The sequence below is a fragment of the Falco biarmicus genome, chromosome 6 (genome assembly GCF_023638135.1).
Source record: "Falco biarmicus isolate bFalBia1 chromosome 6, bFalBia1.pri, whole genome shotgun sequence".
Taxonomy (NCBI): Eukaryota; Metazoa; Chordata; class Aves; order Falconiformes; family Falconidae; genus Falco; species Falco biarmicus.
Window position 1 is genome coordinate 25,360,182 of NC_079293.1, and position 27,682 is coordinate 25,387,863.

The window sequence follows — 27,682 nt, forward strand, 5'->3', positions numbered from 1 at the left end:
ATAAAAAATAACCATCATTGAAAAAAAGGTAACCAAAAAAATTTATCCAAAATAATGGATTCGGTTATTTTTTTCAATTCTAAAGCACTGGTGAACTTTGCATTTTTATTTTCTTTTTCCCATGAAGAATATGATTGACTACTATGTTAAAGTATTTGCGTTATGGAGGTAGCAATAAGTAGTAACAGGGGGTAAGACTATTCCATCGTGATATAGATAGGCAATGTATTTCATGATGCTGATTTGAAAAGATAGCACTGATTTGAAAGAGGAATGTTTTTAACAATTAAATATAATAAAGTAGTTCTAGGGTATTGAAGTAAAAAAAAACCCCAAACTTTAATAGTTCATTTTATGCAGAAATAGACTGAAAGGTGATGAGTTTGTGGTAACAAAATCTGTAAGCTTTTCCTCTTAAATCTATCCATCAACCACTATGCTATTTTTAACACTCGCATGTTCCTGGCACACATGCTAATGCAGGTTTTATTTTCTTGGGTTTCCTGGCTTCTAGGATTAAAAAAAAAATTAACCAAATTTAGAGCCAATTTGATAATTTCCTTAATTAAAAAAACCTGTTAAATGTAATATTATTTGCTAAGTAATTGAAATTAAATAAAAATCAGTAATTCACAATGTATCCCATTGTTGAAGAGGAAAAAAGACACCACCAGCCTCAATTATTTGTAAGAGATTTATCTCAAGTTACAAATGCACTGATTCCTACTGCTCCCAGTAGCCCATAGATTAACCAAATAGTTCCACTACCCAGGGTATCCTAGTACTCCAGGAGCCTGGATTTGAAAAATTGCTATTTTTAAGAGCAATTTCACTCCTCTTCAGGCTATTTTGAATTTTTATTTTTTCTAAATCTGTTATTTAACAATAAATAACTCTGATGCAAGTACACTGTTAAATGATCTTGCTGTTTGTTGGCTGTCATATTTGAACCACAATGTATAATGGCACGGTTATAAGTAACAGTGGTAATAGGCAGCGCCCCTCTGAAAAAAAATGTAGTCCGTGTTACATAAGATGCTGGTAGTCTCAGTAGGGTAGCCTAGAAAGATACTGAAATTTTGAGGTTGCTGAGGAAGGGAAGTTGGTGTCAAGGAAGTTCAGGATCTTTTGCAGAAGATTGTTTGATTTATTCAGTGATGCAAAGGATCGTCCTTGAATTATGCTTGTAGCCCAGCAAGGCCAGTGTGGACTGCCTGGAACAAGTACCTCTGACCTTACTCATCATTTTCCAGGCAATCACAGGTAAAAATTTCCTGGTTTGCCTTGAATATATTCAGTCTGCTGAGAAGGAGATCTGTTATTTGTAAGTGAGAGAGGTTCTGGTCATCAGGTTGGACAACTCTTTGAACTGTTTTTTATTTTGCGGCTTTGCATATGATGCAGTGGTGCACAGAAGTAGTCTTCCCCAGTCTGTATGTATGCTTCCCATCTTTATCGGTATTAAAAATAAGTTATTTTGCCTAAGAAAAGAATCCTTGCAGGTCATGTCAATATTTGAGACATTTCAGTCTTTGTGCCAGAGTATACAGGTAGCAACAGTTCCAGCCAGCTGTTGCAGGCATCCATCCTGTCACTGAACTTTGGATCCAAACCATCTTTGCAGTAACCACTGAATGACTGCAGCTGTTTCATACACATTATTGAGGGTATCTATGGTAAAAAGGTGAGCATAAGGAAAGAAAATACTCGTATTTCATAATTATACACCTCAGTTCATTTTTAACAGTTGAACCTACCAACCAGTACCATATTCTGATCATCTGTAAGGAAAGTAAGATCAAGGTTGGATGGAGCACACTGGCTGGTTGTAGATACCTCTTATAAATACAATGTGATTAAGATGTGGGAACAGCTATCAAACCTTCCTTACGTAGTTTTGAGGAGAGAGAGAGAGAGATGCTGTTTGCAGGGAAGTAGTAGAGAACAAGCAGTTCTCTTCTGGCTAACATTAAACTACGCAGCGCTGGATTATGGATAAAGCAATTTAGTATACATGCATCATTAACCATCTAATTTAAATAATAAAATAGATATTAATCATTCATGTATTTTGGTTGAAATGTATTAGTATGAAACCACAATCCACTGCTGTTTGGTAATTTTACATATCATTTTGTGGTGTAACAAGCATAAAAGGAAGAGGTTTGCTTCAACATTTTAATTTTGATTCATGGTATATAAATGGAGTAAGCACTTAAAAACCAATTTAAGAAATGAGAGTATAAATATAAGTAATGTATACATTAATTGTAACACATACAATATTTTGCATAAATTCTTTGTAGTCAAAGTAGTCATAATAAGAAATGTAGTAAATTAGAAAGTTTTCTGTGTTTCCTGTGCTTGAAGTAAGGAAAGTTTATATACCTGAGCTTCTTATAGCAGTGAGGATAGTCCCTCATCCATTAATCTCTGAGAAATATACCTCAAAGAATTGAAATTCCAAGTAAATGTAGGAGGACTTGACAATGGTTTTTCCATTAGTTTAGCTTAACATGGCAGGCAGTATCCTCTTAATTTTCCTCTGGAGTTCTTCCAAAGCTCTTTCCTTTTCAGCAGCACCACTAATAAGTTTTGTCCTGAGATTTTGTATGGCATTTGCAGCCATGCTGTGCGTGGATCCCATTACTGTTGTCTTTATCATGGCTGCAAGGTCTAATCTTTCTGAAGTCTTCCTTTCCCGATCTCCACAATCTCTATTTCTTCAGTCATCTCTATTGCCTGTAGGTGTGCACCGTCTGGGAAGGTGGAATCTGCAGGCATCCTTGTATCAGCCAGTGAAATTAGGTCACTCTTTGATCATTCCTGTTTGATATGGGGCAGACAGCAAACCATTCTCATTTTCTAGTAAAATCTTAATCTGTTATAAATGTATTTCTTCTAAATTCATCTGTGGAGAGAAGCCAAGAAGTCTGCAGTCTGATTATATGTAAAATTTTTTTTGTTTTGTAATAGGTAGGTACTTGGGTCAGGAGCTCTCTTCCAGATTACTTCCTCTCCATTGTACTGTGTGGGGTATATAAAGCTGAATTTTTGTCATTGTTCTCATGACTAATGGATGTCAGGAACCTCTTTTACCTTTTTTTTTTTTTTTTTTTTTTTTAGGGTTTTGTCTTTACGTTTACAGACTGACCCACTTCATAGTGTTTGTTTCTATGTTCCTCATGCTACTTCATAAATTTCGCATATGATAATTGACTAACCTGAGATATCCTTTCCATTAATAATGCCTGTGTGTTTCTGAAAGATTGAGGGCCAACAATTAAAATAGAGCTTTAAAATGCTGATACTTGATTATGATATTGTTATCATGATAATTTTGTCTTGTTTCTGGTTAATAGACCAGTAAATTACAGAAAAGTTCATGCTACCAAAATCAGTGGTCTAAAGCTATAATAATTCAAAATAATTTTATTTGGAATTACAGAGGGGGAAAAAATAAGCCTGTACACAAGTAAAAATAGGACTTTTATTCCCCTGACCAGAAATTTATATGTATAGGGGTGGTTTTTATCCCTTTCCCTTTTTCATTCTCCTTGTGGTGATACAGCATCATCTGTATTCATAGAATAATTTAGCTTGCAAAAGACCTTTGAAATCATACGATCTGACCGTTAACCCAGGACTGCCAAGTCCATCACTGAACCATGTCCCAAGGCACCACACTTACATGTCTTCTAAATACCTCCAAGGATGGTGATTCCACCACCTCCCTGGGCAGCCTGTTCGAATGCTTCACCACCCTTTTGGTGAAAAATGTTTTCCTCATATCCAATCTAAACTTCCCCTGGTATAACTTGTGACAGGACAAGAGGAAACGGCCTCTTGTTACATGGGAGAAGAGACCGACCCCCACCTGCCCACAGCCTCCTGTCAGGTAGTTGTAGAGAGCAATAAGATCCCCCCTGAGGCTCTTTTTCTTCAGCCTAAACCCCAGTTCCCTCAGCCTCTTCATGTACTCTAGTCCCTTCACCAGCTTTGTTGCCCTTCTCTGGACACACTCCAGCACCTCAACATCTCTTGAAGTGAGGGGCCCAAAACTGTGAACACATGATTTGAGATGCGGCCTCACCAATGCTGAGTAAGGGGGATGATCTCTTCCTTAGTCCTGCTGAATGCACACTTTTGCATACAAGCCAGGATGCTGTTGGCCTTCTTGACCACCTGGGCACACCGCTGGCTCATGTTCAGCCGGCCATCAGCCAGCACCCCCAGGTCCTTTTCTTCTAGGCAGCTTTCCAGCCGCTCTTCCCCAAGCCTGTAGCATTGCCTGGGGTTGTTGTGACCCAGGGGCAGGACCCGGCACTTCTCCTTGTTGAACCTCATACAACTGGCCTCGGCCCATTGGTCCATCCTGTCCAGACCCCTCTGCAGAGCCTTCCTGCCATCAAGCAGATCAACACTCCCACCCCAGTCGGTGTCATCTGCAAACTTGCTGAGGGTGCACTCAATCCCCTCATCCAGATAGTTGATAGGAATTTTAAAGAGCACTGGCCCCAGTACTGAGCCCTGGGGAACACCACGTGTGACCAGCTCCATTCACCACCACTCTTTGGGCTCAGCCATCCAGCCAGCTTTTAACCTGGCATAGAGCACACCTGTCTGAGCCATGAGCAGCCAGTTTCCCCAGGAGAATGGTGGGGGAGATGGTGCCAAAGGCTTTACTAGAGTCCAGGTAGACAACATCCACAGCCTTTCTCTCATCCTCAAGGTGGGTCATCTTGTCGTAGAAGGAGATCAGGTTCATCAAGCAGGACCTGCCTTTCATAAACCCATGCTGGCTGGGCCTGATCCCCTGCTGTCCTGCATGTGCCATGTGATGGTGCTCAGGATGATCTGCCTTCCCTGGCACCGAGATCAGGCTGACAGGCCTGTAGTTCCCCAGATCCACCTTCCTGCCCGTCTTGTAGATGGGTGTCATGTTGGCTAACCTCCAGTTTTCTGGGACCTCCCCAGTTTACCAGATCTGTTGATAAATGATGGAGTGTCTTGGTGAGCTCCTCCACCAGCTCCCTCAGTAACCTCGGGTGGATCCCATCTGGCCCCATAGACAAGTGGAGCAGCAGGTCACTGACAGTTTCCTCCTGGACTGTGGGGACTGTGTTCTGCTCCTCCTCATCCCCGTCTTCCAGCTCAGGGGGCTGAGTACCCAGAGGGAAGCTGGTCTGGCTACTAAAGACTGAGGCAAAGAAAGCATTGAGTACCTCAGCCTTTTCCTTATCCCTTGTGGCCTGAGTTCTAGCTGGGCTTTTGCCTCTCTAATCTTCACCCTGCATAACCTCGTGACATCCTTACAGAGTTGCCTGCCCCTTCTTCCAAAGCTGGTAAACTCTGCTTTTTCCCCTGAGCTCCAGCCAAAGCTCTCTGCTCAGCCAAGCCAGTCTGCTTCCCCATCAGCTCGTCTTTTGGCATGCGTGGACAGCCTGCTGCTGCGCCTTTAAGATTTCCTTCCTGAAGAATGTCCAGCCTTCCTGGACCCCTTGGCCCTTCAGGACTGTCTCCCAGTGGACTTTGTCAACCAGGCTCTTAAACAGGCCAAAGTCGGCCCTCTGGAAGTCCAAGGCAGTGGTTCTGCTGACCCCCTTCCTTACTTCTCTGAGAATTAAAAACTCTGTCATCTGATGATTGTTGTGCCGGAGACTGCCTCTGACCACCACATCACCTACCAGTCCTTCCCAGTTTGTAAACAGCAGGTCCAGTGGGGCATCTCCTCTGGCTGCCTCACTGACCAGCTGTGTCAGCAAGTTGTCTTCCACACACTGCAGGAACCTCCTACACTGTTTCCTCTCTGCTGTGTTCTGTTTCCAGCAGACATCTGCTAAGTTGAAGTCCCTCGCAAGAGAATGGCTAGTGATCTTATGACTCCGATCTTGTGACTCCTCCAAGTTGCCTGTAGAATATTTCATCTGTCTCTTCATCCTGTTTGGGCTGTCTATAACAGACTTCCACCAGGATATCTGCCTTGTTGGCCCTCCCGCTGATTCTTACCCATAAACACTCAACCCTGTTGTCACCATCATTCAGCTCTAGGCAGTCAAAACACTCCCTGACGTTAAGGGTTACCCCACCACCTCTCCTTCGTAGCCTATCTCTTCGGAAGGGTTTGTAGCCATCCGTTGCAGCACTTCAGTCATACGAATTATCCCACCATTTCCGTGATAGCATTCATGCCATAGTCTTCCTGCTGCATGATGGCTTCCAGCTCCTCCCGTTTGTTGCCTGCGCTTTGGGCACTGGCAAGACACACCTCAGCTGTGCTGTTGATCTCTCCTCCAACCCTGGCATGCTGCCCCCAAGGCTCATCTCTAACAAGCTTGGGTTTATTCTCTTTCCCCTTTGGATCTCGTTTAAAGCTCTCTCGATGAGCACTGCTAACCCCTGGCCTAGGATCCTTTTCCCACCTTTGGCACAGGTGAACCCCATCTGTAGCCAGCAGGCTTGCTGCCTTGTAAATTGAACTGTGATCAAGAAAAACTAAATTTAGCCATTGACACCAGACCTGGAGCCAGATACTGATCTGTGTGACTTTCTGAGTAAGCGTCCTGTCGTTCCCTGCAACTGGCAGGACAGAAGAAAACTTCTGCGTGTGCTCCTGATCCCTTAACCAGTTGCCCCAAGCCTCTGAGGTCTCTTGAGTGCCCTCAGATTTCTTGTCATGTGGATTTCATCATTGCCCACTTGGAAGACCAGTAATGGATGGTGATCAGAGGGCTGTACCAGGCAGGGGAGATCTCTAGTGACATCCCTTACCCGAGCCCCAGGAGGCAGCAGCCTTCCCTGTGGGTTGGGGCCGCTCAGCATATTGGGCCCTCTGTTCCTCTTGGAGCGGAGTTGCCAGTGACGTCCCCTTTCTTTACTTCCTAGCAAAGTTGGGTCTGTTTGATTTCATGTTAGAGAAGGTCTGTCTCCTGTTGTCTGGTGGAAAGTGCCTAAATAAGGAACGTACTGCTAAGTATTTAGTTATTTGTGCTCTAGAAACTGATCTCGTACTGCACACCTTCTCATGAACTCTGTTACTAATTCTAGCACAAGGATTTTTGTACATGTGGCTGTGCTGCAACCGTAGGGATACACTAGTATGTGCTGCAATAGGCCAATGCTTTCAGATGGAGAGTGACAGTTAAAAAAAACACATATATTTTATGTAATTTTATATATATAAAAAATACATATATTTCTCTCAAAGTAGTATGAGTCTAGACATCACAACTATTATTTTAGCATATTTCATTAGGTGTATACTGCTTTTATGACTTCACTAATACCCGCTATAGTTGAAGTTTTAACAGAAATAAATGAAGGAATTGATACAAAAAATACTGAGGGTTCATTTTTATGTGTCCTTATTTACTCAAGCAGTGCTCTTGATTGGTTTCTTTTATTCTGTTTTGAAATTCAGATCACCATAAAGGAATCCTATCATACATGGTCTAGAACTGTCATTCCAATCCATGTTGTAAACCACTTTTCAGTGCTGATGTCTAAGGTTAAATGTAATAAATCAATAATATTATTATTACATTTAATAAGCTTATAAAGTAGCAAAAGATGTAATAGAAAATTTGTCATATGTCCGTTGATGCAGAGACACTGTGTACTCATCCATAATTTTTCTCTAATACCTGGAAGAGGCATTTTACAGACATCTGGACTGTTGTGCAGTAGGGAGGACTATGTACAGTTCCAAGATCTACTGCTCTCTTAAGCTTGGTCCTGCTTCTGAGTGTCGGCCTGTGCCATAAGGAAGGACAGGCGTGGATTGGGGAAATTATCCTCTATGTGCTTTCCCAGTAAACATAGTGATGCCTCAACAGTGACGTTTGGCGACATTGAGTTTATTGTCTTCCTTTCTTCTCTCTGACTTGGCCGTGCTAGTAGCAGGCAGCCTTGCTGAAGATTCCTTTCCTTTTTCCTCAGCACAATTTTAGATGATGCTATAAATACCCCCCCCTTTTTTTTTTTCCATCCTCATCAGCTTTTGGTTAGTGGGAGAACTGTAGCAGATTGGGAAGTGGTGTGGGGGGAAAAAAGAAAAATAATTGTGGTGCGTGGGGAGGCAGAAGTTATTAATCAAGGTAAAAACAAGAGATAAAAGAAGAAATGCACAAACTAATGAAATTGTAGTGTGTATAGTACTCTTATCTATTAATAAATTTTGCAGGAAAACAGAAGATAAAAAAGATTCCAGTCATTGTTACATGTGGTACTGGCTTTCTCAGCTGCTGTGCCTGAACTTATACTCTCATGTCAGACTGCTTCAGTCTTGGCAGGTGCTCAGAAGAGTTCTTCGTGCAAGCTCATGTTGACAGTAACAAACATACTAAAGCCTCTAAAGAAACTGGTTTTCCAGTTATTTTATTTCAGTACTGTGTACATCTCTGTTGACTCTTACATTCACTATTTGTTCTTCTGTTGCTTCAGAGATACCTTCTACCTATGAAATCAGCTAGTACGACTTGAATGGATATCACTCAAGTGTTGTGGCTCCAGCTGGCTATTCAGAACAGTCAGACATGCATATACATTTTTTCTGAAGTAATACAGATATTTTAGTTAAGAAATGTATGTATACTTTTCCGGGGGTAGAGTGCTGCTAAAATATTTAATTGTGCTTTCTTTCCCAAGGCTGTGTAGTCTCAATGTAAACAGTACCAGCTTTATATAGTATTTCTTAAAAGTGAATGAGTAACTAATTTCTAAATTCTGCCGTACTACAGTTATCAGTAAGATTTACAGTGATCTCTTTGTGGTAGGGAAATTGTTGCAAGGTTTTTCTGCATTCTTTTCTTTTATGTTTTTATGTTTTCCTTGCTTCAGTGCAAATAACTTATTGAAAAAGTATTTTTGAAACCTTTCCAAACCAGATCTTAATTAAGAATATTCTTAAGTCATGTCCAATTAAATTGTAAGGAGGATGGAAACATGCAATTTCAGATAAAATTTTCAACATTTTTTTTCAGTGGTTACAAACATTTAGTTTCCTACCTCTTCTTCAGTGTCTCCTGAATGAAAGTAATAAACAAAAGCTTGGAAACTTTTTAAGTGTACTTTTAATTGACAGTCAGTGAGACTATGATTCAAAGTTACAACATCATTATTCCTAAAAATCTCCTTATAATTTATTCAAATATGCTGGATTAGAAGTATGTAAAAGAGTGTGTGTCCATATAAATGAAAGGATATGCATCTCTGTGTATAGGTATGTGTGAAGCAGAGTATCTTTCTGAAACTGGATTTTCAGTATTTCCCTTTTACCCAATGAAGGAAGGGCTTGTTTCTTTGTTGGTTTTTTTGTTTGTTTGGTTGGTTTGTTTTTTTTTTTACTGTTAGAAGATCCCACTTTATACTTTCAGTAATTTCTAATTTGCCGTACTGATGTTTTTTGGTATTTAAGATTTGTTGAATAAGCTGTAGAAGGCAGATGAGAAAGCATTTCTGCTTACTGATTTTGCAATAAGAAAATCCAAAGATAAAATGGCTAGCCATTGGAATCCTCTTTTTACTGATCTAAAAGGGCTGCAGATGAGGGCTGCAGTTTGAATTTGATTGACATGAGGTGATGTTTATGTTATGACATTTATGAAAATGTGCAGCTGTTCATAAAGAAATAGAAATGGAAATCTGTGGTCTTGGAAAATTCTACCTGATCTTACTATTTATTCCATCTGTTACCATGCTTTTGGAGTATCCATTTTCCTTTCAGCAGGCCTTTTTTCACTTTTTTGTTTTGCCTTTTGTATGCTGATAATATATACATGAATAAGATTAGTTCATCCCAAAGTGACAATCAAAAAACATACTCTTTGAAAAAATTCCCTCACTGTATTTAAAAGTGATAGCTCTGAAAAGAATAGTCTTAAAATTAAACCATTTTTCCATTATGAAGTTTTTATAGATAAATTATGAAGCCTCTAAAAAGAAGCAGCAGAGGTCAACTGTAAATCATCAAGCTAGAATAAGACTTAAAAATTAAATTTCAATACATAGTAGTAATTGTAGGGTATCGCCTTTTGTTGAAATCATCTAAGCTTAGTTGACATGGTTTTGCTGTGTAAGAGGGCATTACTTCTTTAGAAATCTGAACCATGGAGAGCAAAATCCGTTCTCCTGTGCTTTTAAGTAAACATTTTAATTACAGGATGTGCTGGCTTGTTTTGAATATTCCTTGACCTGTTGCCTTGTTAAATTCAGTAGTGAGTGAAATACAATAGAGGATATGGGTTTGATTCCAAATAGTTTTGTCAAAAGGCAGCGCATGTCAAAATCCAGTGTTTATATAAAATTATTCCTAGTGGGATTTCACAGGAATAAAAATGCCTACTTGTATAGGAACCTATTAAAAAGAAATGTGTTACATGTGTGCCTTAAATATGTGGCCTAACAGTAAACAAGTAGGTGAAACCTTTCAGACAATATAATATTCTTAATCTAACAAGCACATGTATTTCTGTTACAGTTATAGTATTAATGTAGTCAATCTTACTTTCTTGGGGTTTTTTTTCCCCGTAATGTAACTGTTTTTATTGAGGAAGGTATAGGGGTTTTTTTCCCTGCTGTCAATCTGTTTTTTAATAAAATTTTTTATTCTGAATTCTACAACCTGCCTTTCAGAGCTTCATAACTCTATTAGTATTGATCGGCTAGTGTCATCAACAAATATAATTTACCTCTTCCCAACTGCTTTCTTGCTAACCTAGACAATGTAAAATGAAAATTCCAGTATTTTCTAAAATCTGACATGCCTTTTTTAACTCTTCACTCCTTTTTATTTGTCACCAGCTTCATATTAAAATATTAAGGAATACTTATCAGAAAGCTAAACTTCCGTGTCTTGCAAGATAGAGTGGAAGCTGTGTTTTTGTAGATTTGTGTGCAGTTTCTTTTTCTGTCATGTATTTTTGAGCAACAGGAATTAACTTCTCTGCACTGTTGTTTTTTCAGCAGAAAAAGGCTGGATTACAAGCCTTCGATGCAACATGATATGGTGATGTCATAGAACAGCAAATCCACAGGCTGTTGTTTAGACCAAAATTCTTAGCTCAGAATTAACTATTCCATGACATCACTTTCTGTGATTCTCTTTATTTTTTTGCTCTGATGTGGCTTTGATGAAGGTTCATGGGACTCATATGACAGACTGCCTTTGCCTTTTTCATCTCCCGTTCGCTCCATGGAGCTCTGCTGGGCTGTGTTTCAAACCCATTATGCTCACAATGTTCTCTTCCACCATGGTATGCACACAGGTCACCTTGCTGAGTCCTGTGAGAACAAAGGTTCATAACCATCCACCCTGTGAAAGGATTTTTAGTAACTTGTTGCTTCTTTCAGGCTCTTTCCTGATATTTTTGTTTCAGACAAGTTCAGAGTTCAAAGGTTCCATTTTCTTAGGTGGAGAAAATTAAAGATTTTGGATGCTGGTGACAATGCAGTAATAGAGGACTCAGTGGAGGTGGTAGTGTCAGTTTTTACACAACTGTTAACCAGTAGTTAAAGGGTTATTTTGGCAATTAAATATCTTCACATGCATTTTCTACTGCCATGTGTTTCTTCCTGAGAAGTGTGTATAAGTTGTATTAGCACTTTATATAAGCTGAACTAATAGAAAGCTTTACTAAATCTAAAGTAAATTTATGGTCATTTTTTTAAACCAGAAAAAGAGTTTATCAATGTAGGAACTGAATTAGATATATTATTTATACCTCATATCATTTAACTAAAAAGAAGCTTACCTGGGGACAGGAACACATCTTGGAAATGTACTTAACTAGAAATCTTCGAGTCTCTTTTTTATAAACATGAGTATTTACAGAATACATGTGAATGAGTGGCTTGCATAAATGCTGTGGGTTTTATCATGAGCAATTTGCTTGTCTGATTTGACTTGAAGTTACAAAGTACTGTTTACATGGAGTGGTAAGATAACCTTACCAGTGGTAAAAGCTTATTTCTTTTCTGTTTTCCCCAGTTAACACGCTTATGTGAGAGCATACATACAGTTTTGTCTGTCTGAAAAAAAATAAAAATTAAGTCTGCTATTTAGAAGGATTACAAGTAAGCTGAGGAAGAAGGCAGAAACAGTTGGTGTTTCTCAGATTTTAAATGAAGTTCGCAGTCTGTTTAATAAGCAGTAAGTAATAGAAATTCACTGGATGAGTTTGCTGGGTGCTTACAGTAAAATTTCTTGCAGGGTACTAGTTATGTCAGGAGTTTCAAAAAGAAAGAGAAGAAAGAGATGATAGAGTTTTAGCTCCTGTGTGAAATAGTAATATACATCATGGTTTGAAAAGTCATTACACTGACTGTACCATGGGCCAGCTTCCTTCTGATTTTGTTTGAGAGATCTGTCATCACCCTTGATGTACCTACTAAGGATCCCACTGGAATGCTTTTTGGTCACATGCTATGAACGAAGTACTAAGTGGTTGAGAAATAATACATTAATAAAGTACATTTTGAAGTAATATAGTTTTGAATGCCTATTACTGCTGAGTCCTTAGTTGTGATAGGAAATAAATCAGATTCTTATGGAGTCTCAGTTGGCCTGGAGTCGCATTCATCATTCTGACATACTCTGACACCACTTCTGATAATGTAGATTGGTAATGGGTTATTCCTTCCCCTTGCATGAATCATAATAGTGTGGCTTCACTCACCAATATGTAAGATCAATACTTTACCAAGTATGCAATCCTAAAAAGTTTTACAAAAAATTATATACATTCTATAAAAATTGATAATGTGAAACATTTCCACTGCACTCCATTAACTACCCATCTATCTGTATGTTGAGCTGTTCTGTTACCATTTCAGATTTTCTGTATAAGTATTTATTGAGTTGACCTTTTGCTGCATTTGACAAGAGAATGTAATGATACAAACTCGTTCAGAGTTGAAAATGCTAGAACACAGTCATTAACGAAAAATGTTGTGAAAACTTTAGATTCCTTTCATTTTGTATCTGAGATTTTCCCAAAGCTTTACTGATGATCAGGACTTTTCCCTTTTTTACCTTTGCCTCAGAAATCCTGTTGAGCGCAGTAGTAGGTGCATAGTTTGTGTATTAGTAGTGAATTAAGACTCATGGTTTAACCCAGCCAGTAACTAAGTGCCATGCAGCTGCTTGCTTGATCCCACCCTGGTAGGATGGGGAGGAGAATCGGAAAAAGGTAAAACCTCTAGGTTGAGATGAGAACATTTTAGTAATTGAAATAAAGTAATAATAATAATAATAATTGTAATGAAGAGAGGGAGAGAGGAATAAAACCCAAGGGGAAAAAAGCAAAGTGATGTGCAACACAGCTGCTCACCACCCACTGACCCAGTCAGTCCCTGACCAGCAATCAGCCAGCCCCAGCCAACTTCCCCCAGTTTATATACTGAGAATGATGGAATATCCCTTTGGCTAGTTCGGGTCAGCTGTCCTGGCTCTTCTTTCTCCCTGCTTCTTGTGCGTCTGCTCGGAGCATGGGGAACTGAAAAGTCCTTGATTTAGAGTAAGCACTGCTTAGCAACAGCTAAAACATCAATGTGTTATCAACATTATTTTCATGCTGAATTCAAAGTGCAGCACTGTACCAGCTGCTAAGAAGAAAATTGATTCTATCCCATTCAGAACCAGGACAACTACTTTCTCTGAAAGAACAGTACCAAACTAGCTGGTTTTAGGCACTCCTTTTTTTGGCAGGAGTGCTGTTGGATGGTGGGGTTAGAACTTGGTCACCAGAGGGGTGGTAGAGATGAAGCCACTTGTAGGTCACATTTGCTTCAGAAGTTTGCGGTGCAGTTCTTAAGTTTGCAGTGTCTACAAAGCAATTTTTCTGTGGTGCTCTGGCACAGAATTTATGACTAAATTATTTTTGCCTGCTTTTGCGTTATTGTTCACCCCCCACGCTTTGTGTATCTTCACTTGCCTCGTGCTAGGTACTAGTCAGGATATATACATAAAGTATTTCACATCTTTTGTTACTGGTTGAATAACCTTTTACACTTAATAGAATTTCAAAGGCATTTTTGTTTTCTTAATCTTTATTCCACATATGATGATGCATGAAACTCATGTACATCCATTACGGGAACACAGCATTCCATAGGGAATAGTTAGCATCAGCAAAAGAGAATTTATGTAAATGTAAGTGGGTTACTCTGAAGGTCATAATTAGTGAATTTTGTGATTAAAATTTTGTCAACCTTTAAAAAAATGTCTAGAGGCAGTGACTCATTGTATATAGCATTTACCTTTTTGACATACAACAGGTGCAAAAATCTTTCTGAAAAGCTCCCGAGTCCTATTTTTTGAGAAAAGATGAGGCAAGAGGTGACTTGAGCAGGAAATCCCCTTAAAATATATCTAAAGTAAGCAAATATATTATATTAAAATACTGGAACTGTAGCACAGTATTTTGCAAGGCCTGTTTCCCATTATGCTAGCTCTGATTTGTTTTTAATAGTAGCATTTAGTTTATGTTCAGTATTATTGTCTGTGTATCAGGATATGCAGTTATCTGAAAGCAAGATGTTGCAGACGTTGGGCTTCCCTAAAGCTCCTGAATCTGCCCTTGAAGTCAGCCAGGATGCTTGTAAAGTTAGAGGTTTGGGTCTTTGGTAAATAAGGTAGCAACAACAACAACAATAATAATAATAGTAAACTAATGTGAAAAGGAAGGCTTTTTTCTCCACAAATACTGCTTAAATTTCTTCCTCTGTTCTTTGATGTTTTTAATAAACCAGAAAATACACAAAATACACCATCTTTATGAAGAGTCAGTCTCATGGAATAGTCTTATTTAGTAACTCTTCTGTGGGAGATCTGGCATTAATGAAGTAAAACTTGGACCAAGTGTCATCTTTAGAGCAATGGGAATGGTCTGTGCTCAGCATAATGGACTCAGACCTTTACACAAACCTATAGATATTAACAGAAAAAAGAAACAAAACATTTTGTAATATACTTTAATTTCCCGGAGGAATTGATATATTTTTAGGTTTAATGTGTCTTATTTGTAAGTATTATTACTTTTGTTTTTCATTATGCTGTTTTTTATTTTTTACTCCTTTTGACTCAGTTTGGTTTCTTTTCTTACTTTTTGGTAATGTAGGGGCCCTTCATATCAGCTTTATTTGGAAAAGAATTACAGAGAAGTGGTTTTGCATGCCCTGGTCATACAACTTTTTCACAAGCATACTTTTAAGGCCAATAGTTTCATGTTATTTTATCTGCACTGATTGTAAAATATGCATAGTTACGAAACATTAGGAACAGTCTTGTAGCTGCAACTTCAGTAAATACCATTTTTTCAATCCTTCATTTTAATTAGTTTATTAAAATCTTCAGTGAAACATTGTACTTCCATGCACAAATTGTTTTTGAAAATTTGAGTAAGGTGCACTTTTTTCGTGCCTTCCAGGTTATGGTTCCATATGTGTTTATCTTTTTAAAACATTTTGCAATGTGTTTTAGCTGAGTAGTTTGCCGTTTTCTCATCTTTCACACGTTTCCTCAGGAGAAGAAATAGATAGTAACATAAAATGGACTTTGTGTCATGCACTCTAGTGAGAAATACCTTGTGTAATGTAGGCAAATCACAAACTGATCATTATCGCAAACACATCTAATACAATTAATTATGTTTCTAGGTTCTATGGTTCCTTTTTCCATGCGGATTTTATACGCCGAACTTCCTCAGTACCTAGGTAATCCTCAGGAATCACTTGACAGACTGCATAGTATGAAGATGATCTGCGCCAAGGTAACAGCTTCTCTATGCACTAACGTTTCTTAATGTTTTAAGAAATACATTGTATTATCCTATAATAACAATATGATAATGATATGAAAAATAAAATAAACAATAAACATTGTTTCAATGATTATATTTTTTACTCGATCTTGATACAAATAAAGAACTCACTAATAGAAATAATTAAGCACCTCTTCCATTTTAAGTTTTATCCGTTTCTCTTCTCCTCTGTGGTAGCTCTGATAAAATGAGTAGAACGGTGGACAGTCTAGTTCTCTCACTTTCGTGCATTTGCCAGGGGACACTAAGGACAGTAAGCAGATGTGTTTTGAGGGCAAGTAGGTGAGCTTTCTTCCCTCACTCAGCTGTGTCCAGCTAGCTCAGAACATAGTTGTTGATGCTCTTGATCCTTCAGAAATAATTTGAAGAGCTCAGTTTGGGAACAACAGTCATTTGCGAATATAAATACAACCTGCTGAGTCTGTTTTGGGGGTTTTGTTTTCTTTTGTCAAGTGCTATAATACAAAATCATGGCCAGAATTACAAGATGGGATTTGTCAGTGCTGAAATTGGAGTGATGGTGTTGTGAGCACTAACCTTATCCACTAAACCCAACACCCTAACTGTTAAGCATTCATCCTCAAATGTTTTTTACAGAAATCTTTCCCAAGTAGTCTAATGCAACAGTGATTATGAAGAAATACAGCATTGTTGTTTTATCTGTGACATTTCAAAGTTCAAAGCCTATATAGGATAAATATATGTGATTAATTTTTATTTTCAGTATTCCTTAGAAGTTTCCTATTTACTCCTGAAAATAACTTGGATAACTGAAGGGATTTGATAATTGCCAATTGTATAGCTGTAATGACCTTACCTATATAAAATCAGCTTGCTTCTAGCACAGTAACAGTAAACAACCAAATGTTTAAAGTAAAAAAACCTAGTTATTTGTATTATGATGGAAAAAGGTGAAAGAGTTAGGTAATAAGAGATGAATGTGGCATTTGTTATGGAGTTGGAAAGAATTGGACACTGTTTCCAAACAGTTGAGAGACATACTTAGTTTGGCCAAGAAGTGCTGCTTTTTAGCACCTCACAAATGATGTCACCTGTTCATGATCATGTCATCTAATAATATTACTGGCAGGCTGTTCTCTCCAGCCTTGTCCTTTATGAGCAGTCATCCTCAATTGGAAATAATCTTTTTCTTCCAGGAACTGCCATACTCCTCTGTTGCAGGATTTCACAGTACTTCTACTGGTATTTGCCTGCCCTGGTCTGCAGCAGATCATCTGTTTCATACCTTGTTCTTATGTGATCTGGTATTAAGTGCTGCATCGTCTCCCCTTAGTCATGAAGGTGCCGCTAGATTCCGTGAACTTAACTCGTTTCTAAGATCCTTTATCCTGTAATGGAGAGAGAAAATTGTATGAATTTGAATGAGGAAGTGACTTCTGAGCAGGGCATTCATCAGCCATCTGGCTAACTTTATTGAAATGGCCATAATCTCAGTTATAGTGTGATCAGCTATGGTTCTCCACAGATTAGAGTTATTGGTCAATAGAGGACTGAAAGAAGAGGAAATTTACTCCCCCCGCCCCTTCTTTACAAGGTCTTTAATACAAGACCTTTAACTCACCTACAACCTTGAGGTAGCTCTGTCTGCTCTCTTTTCCATGAAGTGCGTATCCTTAGAGCATATAGAGTCTGCCAAGAAAGCTTTTAAACTATAATAGAAGATTTTGTTTGAACGTGAGCTAGGCTGATTATTTGTTTAAATAAGAGAAACTGGGTGTGCTGGAGAACATGAAATAGAAATAAAGGAGATTTAAAAATTAATATATTCATGTCTGCCTGCCCGCTAAGTTCTTGAAGAACAGGTTCGTTTACTCATGTTCTTACTCCATCAATTGCTCATAGCCTAGGTCGCTACAAATTCTGTATGATCTTCCCCTTGGGGAAAGCTGCTTTGTGGCTGGCTGCACATCTTCCACTAGCTTTTCAGAGGAGTCCCCTGTTCTCACTTGCTGTTGGTTCGTGGATTGCCATCTCTTTTCTCTGCCTTCCTGTGCCTGAGTTTGCAAAGTTTCTCCCAGGTTAGTGTGTTCAGCTGCAGTCAGAAAGAGAACGATCTCCCTTTGCTTCTGAAAGCTTCCATTAGAGCCAGGATACCATAGCCAGGACAAGCCATTGTCTGTGCTGATGGATGCTCCTTTTTAGAGTACACAGAAAACTACAAACCAACAAGTAAAACATACCGTCCTTCTCAAGGGAATATTTCTGATCCGTTATTCTAGACACCTCATTGCAGATTACTTCATTTATTTGCATTCAATTAAATACCTTGTCTTTTGGAGAAATTCAAAGACAACTATAGAAACAAGAGTGTGAAAAAGAGCAGCTTGTAAAGATAAATATGTTTTTGAAAGACAGTTTTAAATTGGTGATAACTTAACCATTTGAAGTCAGGGTTGGCTGACAAAAACCATTGTTTGAATACATGTTTTGATTTTTGTATAAAATGCTGTTAGTGTAATACTCTCTATCTCACCTGGAATGTACAAGAATAAAGTTCATAACACTTTTAAAAACCCATGGCATAGCCAAGAAAATAATATAAAGGATGTACACTCATTAGTCTTAATATTTGTATATGACTCTTGGGAACCGTTTGGGTTATAACAGAATTAATTGGGGAGCTTTCAGCCAAAACCCTCTAGTGTTTTACTTCCCTGTTTTAAAAAGTGGAAAAATAATCTTTGGTCATCCATATTTACAGAAGGGCATACGAATAGTCATTATGTAAATGAGATGATCTTGGAGTCATAGAAGCTAGAAGAGAGAAAAGACCTATTAGCTCACCTAGTCTGTCTCTCTGCAGTGCAAGGTTGTTTTCTAGTTTTTAATGAGTGAACCTATGGAGCTGAGGCCACATCCCCTGGGAGGCTGTTCCAGGCTAATGCTAATGCATTCTTATCATAAGAAAATTTGTCTTTCTGTTTTGTTTCTCTTCCTTAATGTTATTCTGGTGGGGTTTTTTTTTCCTATCTCATACTTCCTTTTAACCTGCTAAATTCCCTCTTGCTTTTTGTTGTACGCATTCTGCAGACACTTTTCAACTTTGAATTAGCCATTTGACTTAAAGTTCTAACCATGTTTATTTTGTCACTGTTTTGGTAACTCGGTCTCTTCAGGCCCCATCTGCTTACATATTTCTGGTACCTGAAGCAGGATTGGAGGTTGAGTGCAAAAATACAGTTTTCATTTTCTCTGTAGAGGCAATAACATTTTAACATTTTCCAGTATTCCTGCATATTTGTAATCAAGATGTGGTTGGGTATTTTACATCTCTGTCTATAGGAACAGCTTTTGGGAAAGAAATAATCTGTAATGCCAAATGGGTATTATACCCTGCTGGAGGAATCCACTGAAATTGTTACTGTCTCTGTTATTGCTGGTCTTCCCAACATGAATTGCCTAAGTGAGTTGTTGCCCTAGTAAGTCCACCTTGAAATAAATCGTTGCCAAGAAATAGCTAAGCAGTAACAATAGTCATTTAAATCACAAAAGGGTTTGCTCTTTTCAAGCATTCATTTAAAAACACAGACATGATCACTTTAGTGCTAGTAACGCTGAGGACATGCTAATAAATGCTTACCTGGAGACCAAAATGTGAAAAGAATGACAGTCAGGCTTAATCTAAACTCCTCCCTTGTTTGTGCATAAGTATCCTAGCTGACTGACAGAGAGCTTCTGGCAATGCACACATCTCATAGCACAGCCTATTTCACTTTTTAACCCTAATCCCTCAAATGGCAGAGCTGTTCTGGGCTCTTCTACCAGGTGGGTGGAGCAGTAGCAAGTGGGTTAACAGTCTTGCTTCCTAAAAAAGCCTCTGCAAAAGTGTTTGTTAGCTCTGCACAACTTTTCAAAAATACTTCATGCCATTTGTCCATCAGCCGCTCCCTCTGAGTTCCATCACTCTCCTTCATGAGTAGTTACGTTCCTCCCTGGCCCTTCCCATACACATTCTTCGTATCTCCTGGTCTTCTGTTTTACTTCCAAAGTGATGAACTTTTGTCTCTTTTTTTTGGTTAGGTTTGGTTAGATTTGGTTTTATTTTCATTTTCATTCAACTTCCAGTTCTGGCTCAGTTACTAGGGTCACATAAATATTCTGTTTCTCAAATGTTACTTCAGTCTAGAGGGTATTCGTCTTGACGCCTTGTTTGATGAATTTGCAGAAATGATGATGATCCTGCACCAGACCGAGTACCTAAAAAGCCACAATTACAGAATCACCAAAAAAAAGTTTATTTTGAGTAAGAAGCCAATGCTGGTGAAAAGCTGTGGAAGAAGAAATAAAATATTAAAAAGGGATGTGTAAGAAACTAGGAATGCAAGTGGTCATGTGCATAGGTTAGTAATTACAGTATACAGGCAATTGATAAAGAGTGAAACAGAAGGCTCTGAAGCAATATTAGCCAGTGAAACTGCATTTATAAATATTCAAAGCAAGAAAAATCATGGGTCATGTGTAAAACCGGTGTTTTAAGTAAATGGCAGAAGTGTTCAATCGTATTTCTCTTTATAATAGAAACAAGGATGTTTAGAGCTATCCCATGTGATATTGCTAGAATAAGCAGTTTACCATCTGTAGAGAAGTGGGCTGAGGGGATTTGCTAAAATTAAACATTTCATGTCAACTAACCCAGATAGCTTACACTGAGGAACTACCTGAATCATTAATGTTACTATTAAACAATTCTTGGAAAACTGCAGACATGACCAAATACTGAAGAACTGCAGATGATATTCTTATACTTAAGAAGGGCAAAAGGAGATAAACCTAGGGAATAAAACAATTAGCCTTAAATCAGCACAGAGTTCTGCTTTAATTATGTTGAGCTTGAGGTGATGGCTAGATATCCCCAAGTAATGTCACAGAATAGTTAATGTAATACTCTATTTGTATGCTAATATCTAATTTTTTTTCTTTTTTCGTGATGTTATTGACCATGTTTTCAGAGAAACCTGTTGTATTTTTAAATAGGACATCATGTCTCATTGATGAAGATACCTGGTTATGTTTAGACCATTTCAAGAGTAAGAACTTAGAGCCTTATTGTGAATGAGAAATGATCACTAGATATTTTCCAGGGAAAGAGAAAAATCATGGGTTTAGACTGGACAGAAAACAGTAAGGTGGTTTTGGTTTGTGTGAGAGAAGAATTTTTTTTCTCTGACAAGGTGCCTCATTATACGCTAGGCATTTAACACTGAAATGTGGTGCTTTGGTTTCTAAGCGATTTCTAAGTGGCTACACTGCTTTTGAAAGTGGGAGTGAGATGCAGTCTTGCAGGTGTGCCACTGCCATCTCATAAATTGGCACCTATCAACTAAGCTGCAGTATCTACTGGCGTATGATTATAGCCTCTCAGAATCTGAGGTAAGGCAACTTAGCCTAGCCCTCTGTGAACGAGGTTTACACTAAATCATATTACTTTATATTTGTCACGGGCTAGCAATTTTATCAGGAAAATTACCCTGGCTCAGCTGGCATGTGGTAACTGCTGTCATTTCATTGTGTGTCTCTCCTTGCTCTTCGGTTCTTTTGCAGCTAAATTTATGGCATCTAACTTCAAGCTTTCAATCTACTCTGAAAAGAGCTTGGTGTCTCACAGGGCAGTTCCTTCCACCTCAAGATGTCTAAAACAGGTGGCATGAACTGGCCTCCTGGAAGTACCAATTTCACTTCATTGACTGTAGAAGACACCAACATGCTGTCTGAGGCCAGATTAAATCTACCTGTCTTTGCTTTGGAGGATTTCCTGTGTTGTTTTCAAGTGTTTGCTGAGAAAGCATTGAGCACAATTGGAATGCTTTGCTGGTGTAGGATTCTTATACTGACGGAAACTTGGAGCTGTGTGTTCAGCAGTGCACTCAGTCCCCGCAAGAGGCAACGCTTGTATTTCCCCAGTAGGCTAACCACAGCGGCTGATTACATACAGCAAGTGGGCTTTATTAATAGTTTTTTGAAGGAAATCTCAAGCATTGTTCTACAACCAAAGTTATGCATCTATAACAGGAGAAATGGGGTGATCTGTGGGAATCGGAAAACAAATTTGGAGGAACCATAATGGGATTAGAAAAGAGAAAGTTGACATGCATTTCAAACGGAACCTTACATACATATTTTAAAAGTGCTTAAGACAGAAGCTTCATTAGGTTTACGTTTTCATTCTTCCAATAAAACAACAAATGTTTCATTCACTCAACCATTTACATGATTTAAAATCTATAATAAATAAAAAGAAGCAATAAAACCCAAACTTTGAGAAGGAAATTGCAGGAAGAACTAAAAGGACTACTTCATAAAGGACAAAAGGATGAAAGCGGAGCCCATACTTAGGGTGGGGGAGTCAAGAGGCAGTGGCTTTCTATGAAAAATCAGTTTGACTGGCTCTGTGGTCATTAATATTAATTCTCTGGTGAAGCATTTCATGTTTTGCTTAACAAAATATGTCCCTAGTGTGTTGACATTTCGTGGTCTGTAGGTATCAGAAACCTGAACTCTTAATAATCTTCTACCATACAATGTCTTTCTGACTTTGTGCAGTTGATCTAGCTATGGTAATAATCAGTAGTTTTGAACTGTACCTAGGTGGGGCATTCCTGCCTGAATTGGTTTACCTATGGAATGTCAATTGTAGATAATTTGCATTAAATATATAGTGCTGTTTAAACTCATGTTGGTTACTTCAAAAATTTACTACAGATACTAGAAAATTTGGAACAAGGCTTAGCTGAAGATGGAAGCATGACTAACATTACACAGGAGAACAGACAAGGTAGGTATTCTTTAAAACATTTTTTTCACAGGCGGTGTGTTTTTATCACTTGCCTAAGTATGCCAGAAGTTTTCACAAGACTGCCCTAGAGTTGTTAAAACAGTATTCTTGTAATCTCATAGCCTACTCAGCCTCTGAAATGATACACCTAGTACTTTATTTGCTGGAATTAATTTCACAGTTTTGCCCTTGATCAAACTGATGTACTAAATTCTTTTTTCCTACTTAGAAGAAATAAAGAACATGGCTGCTGTCCTTTATTGATTAATATATAAGTGCATTGCTGTCACAGCTAGATAGATGTTTCATCTTAAGCCTTGGCAGACTGGCTTCTCTTGATCCTCATGTCTGAAATCCACCATATTTTTTTAGATCGAACTGCCATTATACAAGGGCTGTAGTGGCCTAGGATGCTGCTACATAGGTGGCTGAGTCTCAGCGTAGCTGCATGGTACTTAGACTCCTGAAATAACTAAGTAACTTTTAGGAATAAGATTTAGATGATATCTGCATCATAATTTTGTTTATTTTATTTACAATTATGTTTGTTTCCCAGTTCCTTCTATCTTAGTTGTTTAGCTTCAATAGTGTAGGACACATTACTGCCTAAAGAAGGGTCATCAGGACAAATTAGTTGTCCAAGCATCTTTTTTTTTCCTAAAAGAATTTATACTAATGAAGTAATTTGAGTACACTTAAGAATTGGACAAGAGGTGACATTTTAGGGATTGTTACGGATTATATGAATGACTCATGGTGCTTAGCAAGTTGAAAACACCAAGCCAAGAAAACCGTTCAGCTTCAGCTAACAGTCTAAGGAGTCTTACCATCTTCTTTCTAGGATTACATTCACCTACAGTCTGTGGGAAGTAAAAGTCTGCCTCTGAGACAGGAAGAGGTCAAGCAGAGTTGTTAGCGGAGTTAAAAAATTAGTATAAACATCTCCCTAAAACAGTGGCTGTATGGAAGGGTGCAGAGCTGTCTGAACTCTTCTGCCTGGTCTTCAAATCGACTGGACGTAAAAGCAGCCTTAATGTGTTATTTACTTGACTTCATACACCATCTAGATATGTCCTGAAAAAGTGAATGCACATGGGAGCAGCATATTTCATAAAGGCATTTGCAAATATAGTCAAATGAATACACTTCCTACTCTTCTCAAAAGGGTTAGGAAGAAGAGAATCTAATATTGAAGATTTATCCACAGAGATCCAGGAGTTTCTGTTCTTCTCTCCTTGCATCTACTATTCTTCCTTCTGTTCTCCTACTTACTTTTCCCTGTTATCCTCTTTCTGTTGCCATTTTTTTCCTTATTTATCCCCACATTCTTTTTCTTTTTAGCCCTTTAAAACTAAGACACTGATCCCCCTTTAAGGTACAAGGACTTTTTCCTAGCAGTGTCATAGTCCTGTGTCCTGCTGTCTGCCTCACTCATGACTTTCTGGCTCCTTGGTTTTTCCTCTCTGCTGCTGCTTTAGAGCTGAGATGAGCCCAGGAGGAGTCATAGTTAGGAAAGCAGCAGCTAGTAGTTACCAAGGGACAAGGCTGCTGAAATTTGGAAACGTCTTTGTATGTCTACTGTGCAGCTGCCTGTAGGTTTAAGACTGCCAAAAAGCCCATGGGACCTTTGCGGAGGCTGTTGACTGCTATTGTCTGTGGAGGTCAGCCAGGTCTGTTCCCCGTACGTTTCTTTGCTGCATTTGGAGCTCCAGGAGGCAGATAATAGGTTTGGGGTTTTTCATGTGAGACTAGCTGAAGCAACCCTTATTAACTTTATGTGAAGACAGCCTTAATTCATTATAAGGATTATGCTTAGCCTGTAATTTCGTTATTGTTGGTGTATGGAGGTGCCACACCAGTCAATTTACCATGTACATCTCTAGTCTGGAACCGAGTACCTCATTTGCCAGTTTTTCAACAGGCAGAGAGAGTTAGCATTGCACCACCTGCCTGGTAATGCATTCTGTAAGATGCCAATTTTGCAACTTTTTAGTGCACAGAGCTCCTATTGAAATGAATGGCAGTGTGGAGTATAGAGTCCTTGATAAATAAGAAGGAAAAACGAATGCTTAGAGTGAAAGCCTGGCTGCATGGACCTGCAGAGTGGGTTTCAGGCATCACAGTAGTATACAATGATCTGCTGTTTGGGTTTCAATTTTGTTTACTGCTTTGCAGGTTTTCTTTAACCCTCTTCTGCCAGTGCTAAGAAGCCTCATCCCACAGCACTACAGAATTTCCAGACCAGGTTCCTGCTCAGTTTATAGCACAGACTAAAGACATCCAGTCTGTCTATTTTGCAGTCCTTTCTGAGAACCGTAGCTGGTGCTGTTCGGTTGTTAACAGGATACCTAGATGTCTCCACTGCGGGAATCGGCATATAATTTGTTGTTACCTAAGTCCTAAAAGGCTGAATGTGGTTACCAAACTGTGAAGGCATGCAAAAAGGAGAGATTAACAGAAGTGAAATAACAAAGGAGAGTTATTTAATTATGTTGAGGTTTTACAGACACTTGTAAGGAGAAAAAAAACCCAGAAGTATATTGTAAAATATTTGCTCATGGTTTACAGCATCCTCTCCATTAATAGCAGTAGTGATGTGTGGTTGGGGTGAATTTCTAAAACAAAAGCTAGGAGTAATGAACGATTTGGGTGGGTGAAATGCTGTATTCAGACTTGGGCCCCACCTTATGCCCCTCTTTTGACAGTGATAATTTGGGAAATGGGTTGGGGGTTATTTTGTTTGTTTGTTTTTTGTTGGAGAGGATTGAAGGAGTGCTTTTCTTTTTAGGGAGGGGAGTAGACATTTCACTAAGCTCTCTTCTGGTTTGTAATGGCATTTATGTGTGCTGAAAGAATTATTTATGTGACCTGCCATTCTTTCATCAGAGACTACATTATTGATACAAATGAGTGGTCTCAGTTATCACAGTCTCTGGAATAGCCTCTTCTCCTTTTCCTCCCCCCCTTTCAAATCATTACAGTGACCTTGACAGCTGATTGACTGAGATACATTTATTTTCCAAATGTACTCAATTAATACTCCTAATGCTTATTTTTGAGGATTAGAAGAATATTTCGAGCATTGATGTATGGTACTGTAACACAAGAGAAAATAAGGATCTGCGTGAACTGTTCTTTTAAAACATCAGGAGTCTGTCTGCAAAGCAAAAGAGAGAAGTCTGCTGCTGCAGCTTTTAATGCCTGCAAGCTCCAAGAGCATGGGGAAAGCAGACAGGCTTGGCAGATTTTTTCCAGTATATCTCTAAGCCATAGGCAAGCACAAACAGTTCCAGACTCAGCCAGTTCTCACCCTGCGTGTTTTGGCTCTGAAATGACATTTCAGCTGTGTTTGATTTTTGAATTTATCACATTTAATGCTGTAGATTTAAACTGATGCTCATTATCACTTGAATCTTTTTATGCACCTTTTGTTCTGGTATTGGAAATTGCGTGGCTGCTTTTGGTGTTTAATATTTGGCCTGAGCTCAAAGCTGCGTGGCCGTCTGTGTTTTGTGTTGTTACATCATATATGGTACCCAGAGCTGCTTGAGCAGTTCCCTCTGAGAGATGCAGAATTTTCTGTCTGATGGTGCAGCATGGCCGAGAATTAAAAATCGTAGGCTAAACCCCAGTGGTGTTAATGAGGAGATCTTTCAAAATTGTAATTCATAGGACCAATAATTGATGGCAAGAAAGAACCTCTAATTTATTTGTGCAAATTCACAAGCTGCTCTTATTTTGCAGCCTCTGTTCAGCTGTGGAGGTCACGTCTGGGCAGAGTGATGTACTCCATGGCAAACTGTCTGCTAATGATGAAGGTACGTGGGTGGCAGCAACTGCAGAGGTACCGTATTTTCTGGAATAGAATGTCAGAGAAAGTGCAAGAGAATTACTGGTGCATAGATAAGGGAAGACTACCTGACTGTACTTGAAGGTTTTGCTTAGTGAAGAAATAATTAGACTTAATAATGTCTTATTTAATAGATAACTATTTGCATTAATGTTTTTTGTGAACGTATCTGTACTTACTTCTCCCCAAATCATCCTAGAGAACATGCTGTAACAATACAAAATTTGCATTTTTAAATTGAATTTTTCAAACACTTAACTAAATGCTGTAATTAAAAGCAATTATGTGCTCTGTCTTTTTCAAACTGCGCTGTAGGACTGTTGCTCTGTTTGTGAGAGTTAATAGTGCTGTAGCCTTTGTGTATGCTGAAGATCCAGAACATCTAAATGCATCCTCCCTTGTCAACCTATCTCAATTGCAAGATATCTTCTTTCAAGCTTAAATCCTCACAAGTGGGTAGGGGCAGAAGAGAAAGGAATAAAAGCAAAAGTAACTAGCTTGCAGTGTTTGGGTTTTTTCCCTTGATTCCTGCTTGCTTTTTTAACCGATCTCTAGTTAATTTAAACTTCTCCTTGTATTCAGGAAGTAGAAATAAAACTTATTTTGCTGTCCACCTCACGGTCAGGGAAACATGAATATCACCATTCTTGCAGCAAACTGCTGTTATCCTGAGCTTAACTGTACTTCACAAATCAATTAGCAGCGACAGCCTTGGAGTAGAGCCGTCAGCAGTATAATCTTCACAGACCAAGATTTGCACTCTTTGTTCCTTGCTCTTTGATTGCCCAAGGTCATGCCAGACCTGACCCTCTGATGTTAACTAAGCTACTTCCCAAATGGGGCTCCATTCTTAATAGTACCATACCTCAAAAAGCATGTATTTTTTAGATAAGATCTAGTTACCCCAATACTGCTTTACATGAAATGGAGTATCCTTTTTAAGAGAATTAGGGAAAACAGAAATTTCTATTCATAATGATACTGCAATCGGAAAATTTCTGTCTTGAATAGAAATAATTTTCCAATAAAGCATGAGGTATTTTTAAGATTTAGTAAGCATTTGTGTTTTGAAGTAGGTACTTGACATAGGTTCATTTCTTAAGGAACTTTCTTTTTCAGAAAGCAAATGGAGAATAGTTGAGTTGTCATCCCAAACAAAAGAGAATATATAAATAAGAAAGTGAGGGTAATATATTTTTCAAGAAGTTCACTTTACTTTGG

General features: G+C 38.5%; 1 protein-coding gene across 4 annotated transcripts in view; it reads left to right on the forward strand.

The window, feature by feature from the left end:
* TRAPPC12 (trafficking protein particle complex subunit 12) overlaps positions 1–27,682 on the forward strand; it is a 61,772-nt gene that overhangs the window by 17,003 nt on the left and 17,087 nt on the right. For all 4 annotated transcript variants that reach the window (XM_056343125.1, XM_056343126.1, XM_056343128.1 and 1 more), the window contains exons 6-8: positions 15,655–15,767; positions 22,539–22,611; positions 26,356–26,429. In XM_056343125.1, coding sequence (XP_056199100.1) covers positions 15,655–15,767; positions 22,539–22,611; positions 26,356–26,429 — 260 coding nt within the window. The remainder of the gene's footprint in view (positions 1–15,654; positions 15,768–22,538; positions 22,612–26,355; positions 26,430–27,682) is intronic.